The following is a 16,239-nucleotide window of genomic DNA, read 5'->3' on the forward strand; positions in this document are numbered from 1 at the left end:
TGTCAATGGGAGGAATAGTACCCCATCATTGGTGTCAATAGGAGGAATAGTACCCCATCATTGGTGTCAATGGGAGGAATAGTACCCTATCATTGGTGTCAATGGGTGGAATAGTACCCCATCATTGGTGTCAGTGGGAGGAATAGTGCCCCATCATTGGTGTCAGTGACAGGAATAGTATCCCATCATTGGTGTCAATGGGAGGAATAGTACCCCATCATTGGTGTCAATGGGAGGAATAGTGCCCCATCATTGGTGTCAATGGGAGGAATAGTACCCCATCATTGGTATCAGTGGGAGGAATAGTGCCCCATCATTGGTGTCAATGGGAGGAATAGTGCCCCATCATTGGTGTCAATGGGTGGAATAGTACCCCATCATTGGTGTCAATGGGAGGAATACTACCCCCTTGTTGGTGTACATGTCATTATAATAAAAACAGAACAGCCAGAACAATCAAAACATAAAGTTTATAAAATATTATAATTAATATAAAAGAAAATAGAAAGAGTAATGGGAACAAGGATTATCTATTATATGTTCATGTCATTAATTAAGTAATTAAATCATCATCCTTACATTTTAAAAACATATTAGTTTCGCAGATTTTAAATCATTTTCATAAAGCATTTCCCCATAGCAATTTCACAACTTTGAAATCTCCTCCTCCTTCCTTCCTTCCTTTAAGCTACGGACATCATTTTATAATTAAATTGGTAAAAATAACCCTTCTTGCACATTTTCCTGTCAACATGTACCCAGAATTATCCGTGCTGTTGGTCTGTAAGTACAGTTCATTTAAATGTATACCATTGTTGTAGCATTGCATAGATACCTAATTAACGGGGAATTAACGGGGGCAAAGATTATCTGCAATCAATCCATTGTTCTGTCTACACCAAGTCCATCAAAGAAAATAAATATACTGGTTATTTTTTACATTTAAAGTCCATTTCACCTGTTATTTTTATCTTTTTTGCTCAGTGCTGCTGATCTCCTGCAGCCTTTTTACAGTCCCTTTACTGTCTCCCTGCATGCACGTCTAAATGCGCATGCATGCCTACATGTCCACAAGCACATGGCATTTCTCAGGTCAGGGTCTGAAGTCTGGCATTGAGCTTAGTTGGTAAAAAAATATTGCAGATATGTGTAGTAAACATCACTGTATTTTACATACAATATCCACTTGAGCTCCGGAAGAATTTACTGCCTTCATGACCGGGCCATTTTTTTGTTATTCGGCACTGCGCTACTTTAACCACAAGTCTACAGGGCACTTATACCCCCTTCCTGCCCAGGCCAATTTCCAGCTTTCAGCCCTGTCACATTTTGAATGACAATTGCGCGGTCATGCAACACTGTACCCATATGACATTTTTATCATTTTTTTGTGACAGATAGAGCTTTATTTTGGTGATATTTAATCACCTCTGGGATTTTTCTTTTTTCTTAAACAAACCAAAAACCACTGAAAATGTTGAAAAAAAAAAAGTTTTTGTTATAAAATTTTGTAAATAAGTGATTTTTCTCCTTCACTGATGTGTGGTAATGAGGCTGCAGTGATGGGCACTGATAGGCTGCACTGATGGACACTGATAGACTGCACTGATGGACACTGATAGGTGGCACTGGTAGGTGGCACTGATGGGCATTGACAGGCATCACTGATGGGCACTGAAAGGCAGCACTGATACATGGCACTGCTAGGTGGCACTGATAGGCGGCACTGACTGGCACTGATAGGCGGCACTGGCCGGCACTGTTAGGCGGCACTGACTGGCACTGATAGGCTTCACTGACAGGCACTGATAGGCGGCACTGACTGGCAGCACTGATAGGTGGCACTGATTGGCATTGATAGGTGGCACTGACTGGCACTGATGGGTGACACTAAAAGGCAGCTCAGATGGACACTGATATGTGGCATTGATGTGCACTGGTAGGCACTGATATGTGGCATTGATGTGGCACTGATGGGCACTGGCACGAGGCACTGGTGAGCACTGACACAAGGCACTGATGGACACTGACAAGTTGGCACTGATGGGGCTACACTGATCATCAGTGCCCTGATGATCAGTGTACATGTCCCCTCCGCGGAAAGCCGATTACCGGCTCTCCTCTCCTCTGTCAGCGTGACAGCTCGAGAGGAGAGAAATGCCGATAACCGGCATTTCCCTGTTTACATGTGGTCAGCTGTGATTGGACACAGCTGATCATATGACCGAGCCGACATCTTCGGCTCTTTCCGTGATCGGTGATCCACTGTGTCTGAGGGACACAGCGCACCACCAATCGCCGCGCTGCGCGCTCCCTGAGCTGCGCATGCGCGGTGAAAATGGGAGGACGTCATATGATGTCCTCCAAGAACGAGAGAACCGCCTTGCGTCTGTCATTTTACTATATGGCGGGAGGGAGGTGTTTAACTGGCAATTGCACGATTATACAACACTGTACCAAAATGAATTTTGTATCATTTTTTCCACATAAATAGAGCTTTCTTTTGGTGGTATTTGATCAACACCGGGTTTATATTTTATTATATAAATGAAAAAAGACTGGAAATAAAAAAGAAAAATAATAAAAAAAATTTTCTTTATAAAACATACCCAATACATTTTTTTTTTTAAATCAAAATTTTTCATAAATTTAGCACAAAGTGTATTCTGTAACATATCTTTGGCAAAAAAAAAAATTCCCAATAAGGATATATTGATTGTTTTGCGTGAAAGTTATAGCGTCTACAAATGATGGTATACAATATATTATGAGATTTTTATTTATTTATCTTTTATACTACCAATGGTGGTGACCAGTGACCTATAATGGGATTGTGATTGCGGTGGGCAATCTGACACTAACTGACACTGGGTGAGAACTGAATAAATGACAATGACATCACCAGTGACACTAATACAGTGATCAATGCTGCAAAAACAAATCCCAATATGTGTAAATTAATTGGTTTACATGAAAGTTATAGCGTTTACAAAAGGCGGTATATATACTGTGATTTTTTTTTTTATACTAGTAATGTCGGTGATCAGCGAGTTATAGCGGGACTGCGTCGGGCATTCTGACACTGGGGGGGGGACTGACTAACTGCCTCTGACATCCCCAGACACAATTGCAGTGATCAGTGCTCATAAACAGCACTGACACTGTACTAATGGCACTGGGCAGGAAGGGGTTAACATCTGAGGACAATGAAAAGGTCAACTGTGTGCCTAACAAGGTGTAGTGTGTGCTGCTTTTACTATGAGATGTGGCTGTTTTTTCTCCCTGCTTTGCTTTGATTGTGCTAGAAAGGCGGAATGGGGGGGGGGGATTGTGCTAGGAGGGGGGAATTGGGTGGGGGGGATTAGTGTTAGGTGGGGGGAATTGGGGGTGATATGTGCTACTAGGGTGACATGGGTATGAGGGGATTTGTGCTGGGATGGGAAATTTGTAGGCGGTTGTGCTTGGATGAGGTTTTTTTTTGGGGGGGTTGTACTAAAAGGGGGGATGGGGGGAATATATACTAGTAGGGGGGATTTGTACTAGGAGGAAGGATAAGGGTGATTTGTACTAGGAGGAAGGATAAGGGGGATTTGTACGAGAAGGTGGGAATTGGGGGCAGGATTTGTACTAGAAGGTGGGATTTGGGGGGGGAAGATTTGTACTGGGGGTAGGATTTGTGCTGGGAGGGGGGTTAGCGGGGAGTAGTTGTACTAGGAGGGGAGATTTGAGGAGAGGATTTACGCTAGGAGTGGAGATATGGGGGAAAGGGTTTGTGCTAGAAATAGGGGGAATTTGTACTAGGAGGGGTGATTCTAGGAGATCATTTGTACTAGGAGGGGGAATTTGGGGACAGGATTTACGCTAGGAGTGGTATTTGTACTGGTGGGGGGATTGGGGAGAGAATTTGTACTAGGAGTGGGAATTTGGGGGAGAGGGTTTGTACTAGAAGGCGGGAATTGGGGGGGGGGGGGATTTGTACTGGGGGTAGGATTTGTGCTGGGACTGGGACGGGGTTAGCGGGGAGTAGTTGTACTAGGAGGGGAGATTTGAGGAGAGGATTTACGCTAGGTGTGGAGATTTGGGGGAAAGGTTTTGTACTAGGAGTGGGGATTTGGGGGAGTGGGATTTGTACTAGGAGGGGTGATTTGGGGGATTTACGCTAAGAGTGGAGATTTGGGGGAAAGGGTTTGTGCTAGAAATAGGGGGAATTTGCACTAGGAGGGGTGATTCTCAGAGATCATTTGTACTAGGAGGGGGAATTTGGGGAGAGGATTTGTGCTAGGAGAGGGATTTGTACTGGGGGGGGGGGGGTGGGGAGATAATTTGTCCTAGGAGTGGGGATTTGGGGGAGAGGGTTTGTACTAGAAGTGGGGATTTTGTGGGGAGGGTTTGTACTAGGAGTGGGGATTTGGGGGAGAGGTTTTGTACTAGGAGTGGGGATTTGGGGCAGAGCATTTGTACTAGGAGTGGGGATTTGGGGGAGAGCATTTGTACTAGGAGTGGGGATTTGGGGTAGAGCATTTGTACTAGGAGTGGGAATTTGGGGGAGAGGGTTTGTACTAGGAGGGGTGATTTGGAAGGAAAGAGGATGTGTGCTAGGAGGGGTGATTTGGAAGGAAAGAGGATGTGTGCTAGGAGGGGTGATTTTTGAGGCATGTAAGATATGTTAGGGATTGGGGGGATTTGAGCTGTAAAGTGGATTAGTGGGCAAAGATTTGTGCTGGAGGGGGGGTTCGGACTGTGATGAATTTTTGTTTGGGTAGAATTTGGGCTTGCAGAAGGGATTTATACTTAGGGGGTGAGCGTGTTGATTAAGGCAGTTTTTATTTTTTTTTGGGGGGGCGCAGTTTGTCACTTTCACCTTGAGTGCTAGATGACCTTGTCCCAGCACTGTCCTCACTGCACACAAGGCACTCAACAGATCTTTTCCTCCCCACATAACACATAGCTGAGATCAGATTCCTCACAGCATCGATCTGCACAATGTGTAGCTGGCTGCAGTTGCTGTTCTGAGCTGTGAAATTCCCTGATTGGATTGGCAGCTGCAGTAGCCGGCTACACACTGTGTGTAGATGATCTCAGCTATGTGCTGTGTGGGGAGGAGGAGATCGCTTAAGGGCCCTGCCAACAGTGACTGTCTTCCACCATGCTGACTCCTGTACCCTGCCCTACTAACCCCTGTCCTCTTCACTGGTGACCCCTATATTCTTTCCTGTTGACCCCTGTCCTCTGCCGTGCTAACCTCTGTACACTGCCCTACAAACTGCCGACCCCTGTACACTGCTCCACTAACTCTTATAGACTGCCCTGCTGACCTTGCATCCTCTTCCCCCCTCCGACATTTTTACTGCACCCCCAAATCAGACAGGCTAGATCCAGCTCTGGTCTAGACCAGTCTTTCTCAACCTTTTTAACATCGAGGAACCCTTGAAATAACTGTACCATCTCAAGGAACCCCTGCTAAAAATTACTACATCAATAACTCCTGATACATTAGTTTGATTGGGAAGAAATACAAATAGCCAAAAAGATCAAAGATGCCAGTGGGAACTTATCTGAGAAGTAAAAATTGCTCATTGCTCAAGGAACCCCTATCAATCTCTGGAGCAGGGGCGGACTGATCATTTGGAAACTCGGGCACTGCCCGAGGGCCCGGGGTCATTAGGGGGCCCCATGAGATGTCCCTGGTACCTTTCATAGGCTTTTTTTGGTGTGGTTTGAGTGTGGGCGAGGACATAGGGGCCCCAAGATCCCCTATTGCCCGGGGGCCCCATGAGTTGTCAGTCTGCCCCTGCTCTGGAAGAACCCTAGTTGGGAATCCCTGGTCTAGACACTTTAATATCAACTATGAAAGAAACACTCCCATTTTAGTTATAACTGAAATTCTAAAGCTAAATTGTACAAAGTAGCTTTTGTAGTAAACTCTTTTTTGTCTTTTTTACAGTGCTGACTGTGGGCAAAACAGGTAAGTGGATATGACTTAATGGGATCATTTTTCCTATCCATAGCTCCGACCAAATCCCTCATTGGAAGGACTGTCCCACTTTTGTAACCAAATCCCTATGCTTCTTTCCTGCCTAAATGTCTCTCTATTGCTCTTTGGCATATAGCAAAAGTTGGTTCTTTTACACTAAACTGTTCAACTATCCTTTAGATAAGCCTTTCTCAAACTTTTTTTATCCCAGAGGAACTTCTAAAATAAATTTTAGGTCTCGAGGAACCTCTGCTTAAACCAATTCATTGGAGGTCAGTGCAAAAAATGGTCCTTATATTGGTGGTCAATGAGAAGAATGCTCCTTACATTGGTGGTCAGTAGGAAGAATGTTCCTTACATTGGTGGTCAATAGGAAGAATGTTCCCTACATTGGTGATCAGTGAGAAGAATGCTCCTTACATTGGTGGTCAGTAGGAAGAATGTTCCTTACATTGGTAATCAGTGAGAAGAATGTCCCTTACATTGGTGGTCAGTGAGAAGAATGTCCCTTACATTGGTGGTCAGTGGGAAGAATGTTCCCTACATTGGTGATCAGTGAGAAGAATGCTCCTTACATTGGTGGTCAGTAGGAAGAATGCTCCTTACATTGGTGGTCAGTAGGAAGAATGTTCCTTACATTGGTGGTCACTAGGAGGAATGTTCCCTACATTGGTGATCAGTGAGAAGAATGCTCCTTACATTGGTGGTCAGTAGGAAGAATGCTCCTTACATTGGTGGTCAATAGGAAGAATGTTCCCTACATTGGTGATCAGTGAGAAGAATGCTCCTTACATTGGTTGTCAGTAGGAAGAATGTTCCTTACATTGGTGATCAGTGGGAAGAATGTTCCTTACATTGGTGGTCAGTGGGAAGAATGCCCCTTACATTGGGGGTCAGTGGGAAGAATGCCCCTTACATTGGGGGTCAGTGGGAAGAATGCCCCTTACATTGGTGGTCAGTGGGAAGAATGCTCCTTACATTGGTGGCCAGTGGGAAGAATGCCCTTTACATTGGTGGCCAGTGGGAAGAATGCTCCTTACATTGGTGGCCAGTGATAAGAATGCTCCTTACATTGGTGGTCAGTGAGAAGAATGCCCCTTACATTGGTGGCCAGTGGGAAGAATGCCCCTTACATTGGGGGTCAGTGAGAAGAATGCTCCTTACATTGGTGGTCAGTGGGAAGAATGCTCCTTACATTGGTGGCCAGTGAGAAGAATGCTCCTTACATTGGTGGCCAATGGGAAGAATGTCAACCTTGTGAAGAACTAAAAAGATCATTGGTGTCTTTCTGCTGGCTCTGCCAAGGGACGCTGGACCCAGAGATGTGCAGGCACCACCAAATCAGGGCACAGCTCAAAGCACCCATAGCATCCTCTGCAGGAACCCTAGAGTTCCACACAACCCTGATTGCGAATGGCTGCTTTCAAATATTGCATCGGTTAATTCTAAATGTGAGTATAAAGGAAAAGAAGAAGTGAAAAAGCCCTATTAGGTTTAAATAATAATTCTTGAAGTTTCATTACAGTATGGCCTTTTCAATGGTACATAATAAAACCAGTTTTAATGTCTACCTGGTGTTAATCAGAAAAGGGTTGTCCTTAATGATCTACAGGTATAGCCTGACTTCATGCTCGTTTCAACCATACACGACAGGTGATATTTCATATTGACACCCCCATAGTGTCCACTCTAGGTTTTTTTTTTCAAATCCGTGGTGCGAAAAACAAAAACCTGTAAGTGAACAAAAAATGTGCAAGTGCAAAACACAAACACAAAAAAGTGCACTTAAGGCTGTGCTTTAGTCCACCCCCCGAAGGGGTAGGACCTCTCCCCCGGGGCACAAGGCTCCTGACAGGGACAAAAGTTTCTATATGATCCACCTAGCCAAAAAGCCTGGTGAACCCCTTTCCTTGTGGCTAGCCAAAGCCAACCACCAAGTACTAGGTCAAGGAGACCTCTCGAAGAGAGACCTCCCCCCAAGAACAGGGGAAGAAGGAATCTAATGGCCACGCATCCTACCTTTAGATTTCAGGGCAGGCCCAAGGACCCACACCCTCTATCCTCCAAGTGTCCACACTGGTTGAAGAACTGAGACAACTGGGAGCAACACCAATGATGAGGCAGTATTTATTTCACTGACACCAACGATGGGGCACCATTACTGCCCCTAATATAATGATGAGGTACTATTCCCCCCATTCCCCCCACCAGGGGCGGATTGACCATTTGGAAACTCGGGCACTGCCCGAGGGCCCAGGGTCAGTAGGGGGCCCCATGAGATGCCCCTGGTACCTTTTTCATAGGCTTTTTTGAGTTTGGGCAAGGACACAGGGGCCCCATGATCCACTATTGCCCGGGGGCCCCATGAGTTGTCAGTCCGCCCCTGCCCCCCACTGATATCAATGATGGGACACTATTCCTCCCACTGATACCAATGATGGGGCATTATTCCCCCCCACTGATATCAATGATGGGACACTATTCCTCCCACTGATACCAATGAGGGGGCACTATTCCTCCCACTGATACCAATGAGGGGGCACTATTCCTCCCACTGATACCAATGATGGGGCAATATTCCTCCCACTGATACCAATGATGGGGCACTATTCCTCCCACTGGTACCAATGATGGGGCACTATTCCCTCCACTGATACCAATGATGGGGCACTATTCCTCCCACTGATACCAATGATGGGGCACTATTCCTCCCACTGATACCAATGATGGGGCACTATTCCTCCCACTGACACCAATGATGGGGCACTATTCCTCCCACTGATACCAATGATGGGGCACTATTCCCCCACTGATACCAATGAGGGGGCACTATTCCTCCCACCGATACCAATGATGGGGCACTATTCCCCCCCTGATACCAATGATGGGCTACTATTCCTCCCATTGACACTAGCGATGGGGTAGTAATATTGCCCCTAATACCAAAGACAGTCATTGTTTACTCCCACTGACCACCAAGTCTGAGGCATTTTCTGCTCCCACTGGCCACGTTTCGGCCCCCCAAAGTCTGAAGAACAGTAAAATGGCCCTTTGTTTAGAAAGTTTGGAGACCACTGCCTTAAAGCATGGTGACCACAGATGGAGCAAAGGTTTGGCTACAGAGAAAATATATTCTACAATGTTTTACAGATCTTTCATTGCGTTTTTATTGTTGTAGTGTCTCTTTATTATTTGACATGTACAATGTGCTACCTTGTAGGAAATGCATTGAAGCCTGTGGTGACCTTCAACCCAAACTGGAACAAGATCTTCACAACAGAGTCTCTAACAATGACCTGTGATGTGAGGTCACCTATTCCAGCAGATATGATCTACACTTGGTACATGGATAATAATCGGATACACACAGGACAAAGCTTTGTAATCAGTTATGCAGAACAAGGTAACAGTGGGAATTACCAGTGTGAAGGCACCAACACCGAGAGAAGTGACCCCCTCAGACTGGATGTCATTTATGGTGAGTAGGGAAGGTGTTATGGTTTTGGTCAGTGTAGTTTCCCTTAAATTCCCTTAAAGTTTATAAAAGGATATTTATTTTTGCAACAATTATATATGATCTTAACTTTACAAATGGGCAACTAGTACCTAGTGAATCCTTCACACTCACTTTGCAAAGCATTCTTGGATTTCTGCAACAAGTCCAGCACTGGCTCCATATTAGGAGCCATATAAGGGAAACTTGTGCAAAGACAAGGAAATGAACCATTCCTCATTTGGCGTAAAGCGTATCTAAACCCAAGAAGAAAGGTGAAATGTACTGCAGCTTACCTTTCCATAAATGTGGTGGCTGAATTTGTTTATTTTTTTCTCTTTATTTTCACCTGGTAACAGGGGCAGACTGACAACTCATGGGGCCCCCGGGCAATAGGGGATCATGGGGCCCCTGTGTCCTTGCCCAAACTCAAAAAAGCCTATGAAAAAGGTACCAGGGGCATCTCATTGGGCCCCCTACTGACCCTGGGCCCTCGGGCAGTGCCCGAGTTTCCAAATGGTCAGTCCACCCCTGCCTGGTAATCCTGCCAGGAATACACTTCCTGTCCTAGGGTGACAACCATATTGTAGCTAGGAGGAGCAGTCTTGTCACCCTAGGAAGGGAAGGTGTTGGGACTATATAACACCCCCACCCCCCTGCCATAACTGGGGGGGGGGGTAGTCTTGTAGTCAACAGAGATAGCTGGGAACAATGCTAACTGATAATTGTCTGTGAGCACACTATTTCCTGCTGAATTATTATTTATTTATTTCAGGTACTTATATAGCACCGTCAATTTACATATATATTGTACATTCCCATCAGTCCCTAACCCTCAAGGGGCGTACAATCTAAGGTCCCTAACCCTCAAGGGGCGTACAATCTAAGGTCCCTAACCCTCAAGGGGCGTACAATCTAAGGTCCCTAACCCTCAAGGGGCGTACAATCTAAGGTCCCTAACCCTCAAGGGGCGTACAATCTAAGGTCCCTAACCCTCAAGGGGCGTACAGTCTAAGGTTCCTAACCCTCAAGGGGCGTACAATCTAAGGTTCCTAACCCTCAAGGGGCGTACAATCTAAGGTTCCTGACCCTCAAGGGGCGTACAATCTAAGGTCCCTGACCCTCAAGGGGCGTACAATCTAAGGTCCCTGACCCTCAAGGGGCGTACAATCTAAGGTCCCGGACCCTCAAGGGGCGTACAATCTAAGGTCCCTAACCCTCAAGGGGCGTACAATCTAAGGTCCCTAACCCTCAAGGGGCGTACAATCTAAGGTCCCTAACCCTCAAGGAATGTACAATCTAAGGTCTCTAACCCTCAAGGGGCGTACAATCTAAGGTCCCTAACCCTCAAGGGGCGTACAATCTAAGGTCCCTAACCCTCAAGGGGAGTACAATCTAAGGTCCCTAACCCTCAAGGGGTGTACAATCTAAGGTAACTAACCCTCAAGGGGTGTACAATCTAAGGTCCCTAACTTACATTCATACATACACATACTAGGGCCAATTCAGACAGGATCCAATTAACCTACCAGCGTCTTTGGAATGTGGGAGGAAACCGGAGTACCCGGAGGAAACCCACGCAGTCACAGGGAGAACATGCAAACTCCGGGCAGGTGGTGCCGTGGCTGGGATTCGAACCAACGACCCGAGTACTGCCAGGCGGAAGTGCTAACCATTTAGCCACTGTGCTGCCAATGAACAGCTCTTTTTTTTCGGAATTTGTCGAGCAGATATAACAAAATATGGATAAGTAGGTGGAGAGAAAATAACTCTCCCATTCCTTGTTTAATGGTTTTACGGGTACCACACCCCTAGTGAAATAATTGAAACAAAAACCCTACCCTAAATAGCTAACGGGGCTTTCAAGGTACCATACCCTACCAGTGCAAATAATCTGAAAACATGAAAACAGTAGATAAAAATGAAACCCTTTTATTAGGTTAAAAAGACACCCATTGGTGGAAAAAGTTTAGTCAGGCGTGGATACAAAAGGCATATAGTCAGACATAGACACAAAAAGGCATATAATTAAAATCAGCAAGGGGTGGCTATAGTAGGCGAGGGTCGATGCCCAAGACGTAAGGAACATCACGGGCATCGGCAATGGCCAACTACAGCCACTAACTTAGAGCAAGATAGACTCAACTGTACAGATAGTATATAGAATGGTAAATGGTTAACAGTGGAAATATATACATATACAGACAAAAAACGCCCAACCATAGGACATAATAGATGTTGATGAAACTGGTAATACAGTATCCACTTGAAACCATGAAAAATGCTTTGCGTTACAGATCCCAACACGTTTCGTAGGATAAAACCCACTTCTTCAGGGAAAAAGGACAAAGCATGAGTATCTACAATAAATCAAAGGACTTGGTACAGCTTTTAGAGGGAACCCCATGCACTTTCTTTTACAATTTTTGTTACTGTGGGGTCCCTCCTATCCTTCCTATCAGACCTAAAGGATCTGGATTGGATTGGGGGGGGACCCCACGTTGTTTTGTTTTTTATTTTTAAATAAAAATGTAATTTTAAAAAAACAGATATCAGTCCTGCAGCAGGTTCTTTATATTGTTCAGATGTGCAACAATGCAGGTAGTTTAAGGAGACCCCCCCCCCCCCCATGCATATTTAAAGGAATCTTTCTTTTTCTTTTTTTTTTTTTTACTTTAACCACTTGCCCTCCAGAGAATTTACCCCCCCCCCCTTCCAGACCCGGCCATTTTTTGCGATACGAAGCTGCGTTACTTTAACTGACAATTGCACTGTACATAAATTAATTTTATGCCATTTTTTCCTCACAAATAGAGCTTTCTTTTGATGGTATTTGATCACCTCTGCGTTTTTTATTTTTTGCACTAGAAAACATAAAAACCTACATTTTTTACTTTTTGCTAAAAACAAATATCAAATAAAAAAATTTAAAATATCTACTTTCTTAATAAATTTAAGACAAAATGTATTCTGCTACATGTCTTTGCTGAAAAAAAAAAATCCCAATATTTGTATATTAATTGGTTTATGTGAAAGTTATAGCGTCTATAAATGCCGGTATATGTGCAGAGCCAGGGACGGACTGACAACTCATGGGGCCCCTGGGCAATAGGGGATCATGGGGCCCCTGTGTCCTTGCCCAAACTCAAAAAAGCCTATGAAAAAGGTACCAGGGGCATCTCATGGGGCCCCCTATTGACCCAGGGCCCTTGAGCAGTGCCCGAGTTTCCAAATGGTCAGTCCGCCCCTGTGCAGAGCTACACAAAGCAGCATGTCCATGCTGACAGGAGAGAGACTTGTGTTGTTTACACAAAGGTCTCTCCCCTGTCAGCTTTACCGACTATCACCAAGTGCCAGCCAGGAATCACTGGCCAGGACCTGATGATTGACATCCCCAGCCACCAATAGCGGTGTGGGTAGGGCCAGTGGTGTCACGAGGCAGGTGCGGGGGGTGTGGCCCGCACTGGGTGACACCTACCGCACGGGGTGACACCAGACCTGCTCCACGAAAAGGTAAGTTGTAAAGCAAGCCAACGATCCCCACAGGATGGATCGGATCTGCAGATTGGAGAGCATAATGGATCAGACTCTGATCCATTATGCTCAATCCGCAGATCCGATCCATTCTTTGGGGATTGTCGGCATGCAACCTACACGGGGTGACACCGGAGCCGCTCCATGAAAAGGTAAATTGTAAAGCAAGCCAACGATCCCCGCAGGATGGATCGGATCTGCGAATTGGGGAGCATAATGGATCAGAGTCTGATCGATTATGCTCATTCCGCAGATCCAATACATTCTGTGGGGATCGTCGGAGGGGGTGTCACCAAGTGTTACCGCACTGGGTGACACCAACCCTAGGGACGCCCCTGGGTAGGGCAGTGTGCTTGCGCACGTGCACCCCCTACCTGGTAATGCAAATCATGTATATATATATGTGATTTTGCGCAGCTGTGCCCCCTTTAGCAGTACTTCTGCTATAGGGTGGATGGAAAGTGCTTAAAGCGAAGTTCCACCTAAAAAAAAAAAAGAGTCAGCAGCTACAAAAACTGTAGCTGCTGACTTTTAAAATACAGCCACTTACCTGTCCCTCGGTCCCGTGGTGTCCTCACTATGGCTGGTTCCACCGGCCGTCTTCTCTCTCTGGTGCTGGCATCTTCAGTGTGGGCACCTGGCTGTGACAGCTTGCGGCTACACAGCCGGGTGCCCGCTGCGCTGCACTTTGTGAATGGCCCCCTAGTCTTCTGGGACCTGTCACGTGTACTACGGTGAGGGAGGGAAGAGGACAACTTCCACTTTCGAAGCGATCGCAGCGGAAGTGGGAGCGGGTACCTGTCAAATTCGGGTACCCGCTCCCCAAGGGTGCCAATCCTTAATGGGGAGTGGGGAACAAAGGCTTAAAGCGGAACTTCCCGTTTTGAGTGGGGCTCCTCTATAAGTAATGAAAAATGACTTCCCCTTTAAAAACGGTACTTTTTTGGAATTTTTTTTCACTGATTCATGTCCCTCAGGGCAGTACCCAAGTCCCCATACCCCTTTTATGGCCAATAACTTGCATATAAGCCTTCAAAATGGCCACGTTTTAATTTACAATTTCGAGTTCCATAGACTTGCATTCAGTTCGAAGTTCGCAGTCAAACATTCATTAGGTTCAAATGTTCGACCGTGAACCAAACAGGGAGTGTTCAGCCTATTACTAGCTTTGACAATAAAACGTGGAGGCTGATTGGTTTCTATGCAGAACTGCACCTGATTTTGCACTCTCCGGCAGGGGCGGACTGACCATTGGAGCACTCGGGCACTGCCCGTGGGCCCGGGGTCAGTAGGGGGCCCCATGAAATGCCCTTGGTACCTTTTTATAGGCTTTTTTGGGTGTACTTTGAGTGTGGGCAAGGACACAGGGGCCCCATGATCCCCTATTGCCCGGGGGCCCCATGAGTTGTCAGTCCGCCCCTGCTCTCCGGAATTAGTAAATCAACCCCTTAGTGTATAAGGCAAGGACCAGAAGGTTGTGTCAATGGTTTCTAGGCTGCTGTCTTGGTAGCTGTCCTCTCAGGTTGGTACTTGGCACAGAAAGATGGAGGGTGCAGTAGGAAGGGGTAGATCATTGTCAGACTGAAGTTCCTTTTAATGCAAATTGTATACGTTTCAATGTTTTAGGCTGGGTGATCCTACAGGCTCCTCTCTACGTTTATGAAGGTGATGATGTGATTCTGAGATGTCACCATTATCCTGGATATTCTGTAAGAAACACAATATTTTACAAGAATGGCATCAAAATCAGAAACTGGGGAGCTGATCCTGAATTACGTATTAAAAACATAAACCTGGAAACATCTGGAAAATACTCATGTACTAAAGAGGTCTATTACATTTCAAGATATAGAACATATTCAGCAAAAGCTTCTGTTTCTGTCAAAGGTAATTCTTTCTAGATATACAAGTAAAAGAGAACAGTTTTGATCAGGGGCGGACTGACCACTTGGAAACTCAGGCACTGTCCGAGGGCCCGGGGTCAATAGGGGGCCCCACAGAGGCGGACTGACAACTCATAGGGCCCCCGCGGCAATAGGGGATCATGGGGCCCCTGTGTCCTTGCCCAAACTCAAAAAAACCTATGAAAAAGGTACCAGGGGCATCTCATGGGGCCCTCTACTAACCCTAGACCCTTGGGCAGTGCCTGAGTTTCCAAATGGTCAGTCCGCCCCTGGGGCCCCATGAGATGCCCATGGTGCCTTTTTCATAGGCTTTTTTGAGTTTGGGCAAGGACACAGGGGCCCCATGATCCCCTATTGCCCGGGGACCCCATGAGTTGTCAGTCCTCCCCTGGTTTTTATGTACAGTGGGGCAAAAAAGTATTTAGTCAGCCACCAATTGTACAAGTTCTCCCACTTAAAAAGATGAGAGAGGCCTGTAATTGGCATCATAGGTAGACCTCAACTATGAGAGACAAAATGAGAAAAAAAATCCAGACAATCACATTGGCTGATTTGGAAAGAATTTATTTGCAAATTATGGTATATCAATGCAATTCTGGCACCTCCAGCACAGAATTTATGTAATGGCAACGGGTGTGCTGGATGATCAATTGATGCTGGCTGCTGGGGGATCTATTGTCACTAGTAGTGATCTGTTTTTGTGCGAGGGTTTATTGTTGCTGGTAGGGATATGCTGTTAAGGGAGAGGTTGCTGGCTGATGGGAGATCTATTGTTGTTGCTGGGGAGGGATGTGACAGGATTCACTTTGGGTGAGGGGCCCATGGAACCCAGCTCACTTTGGAGAGGTGGGGAGACCCCTGTCTCAGCTCCCCATATCCCTCTTAAGTGTAAATCACCCTGTGCCTGTTAGGGGTACAGGGTGATCTGTCCTAATATTGTGTGGGCTTTGTCTCAGACTTTGTACATGAATGTTTAGGAGATAGGTGGGGTGGGGACTGTTGATTGTTTAACGTGGCTGCATCCCATTGTTCTATTGTTTGGGAGCAAACTATTATGGGATGTATGTGTTTATGTGTATTAGCTTAGTGGGGGGGGGGGTGTCTCCAGCAGCCCTCCCTCCTGATGGGACTGTCTGCTGGTGTGAAGTTTGAATACCTGTGTGTCTCTTGTTACTAAATGTAGATTGCCCCGCCCTGTGTCATTATGCAGGGAGGGGGATTGTCCCCTGAGTGTATATATCTTGTATCTGTGTTCAAATAGAGTAGTCTACCTTCTGGTTTACTTCAAGTCTGGTGTCATCTAGTCTTGTATGGTCAGCTGTGGTGTCTGTTGT

At 45.9% G+C, this 16,239-nt stretch overlaps 1 protein-coding gene across 1 annotated transcript in view; it reads left to right on the plus strand.

The window, feature by feature from the left end:
- Window positions 1-752: 752 nt before the first annotated feature.
- Window positions 753-16,239, plus strand: part of LOC149441775 (Fc receptor-like protein 3) — a 31,422-nt gene continuing 15,935 nt past the window's right edge. The window contains exons 1-4 of the mRNA XM_089656902.1: window positions 753-783; window positions 5,945-5,965; window positions 9,195-9,452; window positions 14,628-14,888. Of these exons, the coding sequence (XP_089513028.1) occupies window positions 753-783; window positions 5,945-5,965; window positions 9,195-9,452; window positions 14,628-14,888 (571 nt within the window). The remainder of the gene's footprint in view (window positions 784-5,944; window positions 5,966-9,194; window positions 9,453-14,627; window positions 14,889-16,239) is intronic.

Source organism: Staurois parvus, unplaced genomic scaffold (genome assembly GCF_062004578.1).
Source record: "Staurois parvus isolate SC_StPar_1 unplaced genomic scaffold, SC_StPar_1.0 ptg000948l, whole genome shotgun sequence".
NCBI lineage: Eukaryota > Metazoa > Chordata > Amphibia > Anura > Ranidae > Staurois > Staurois parvus.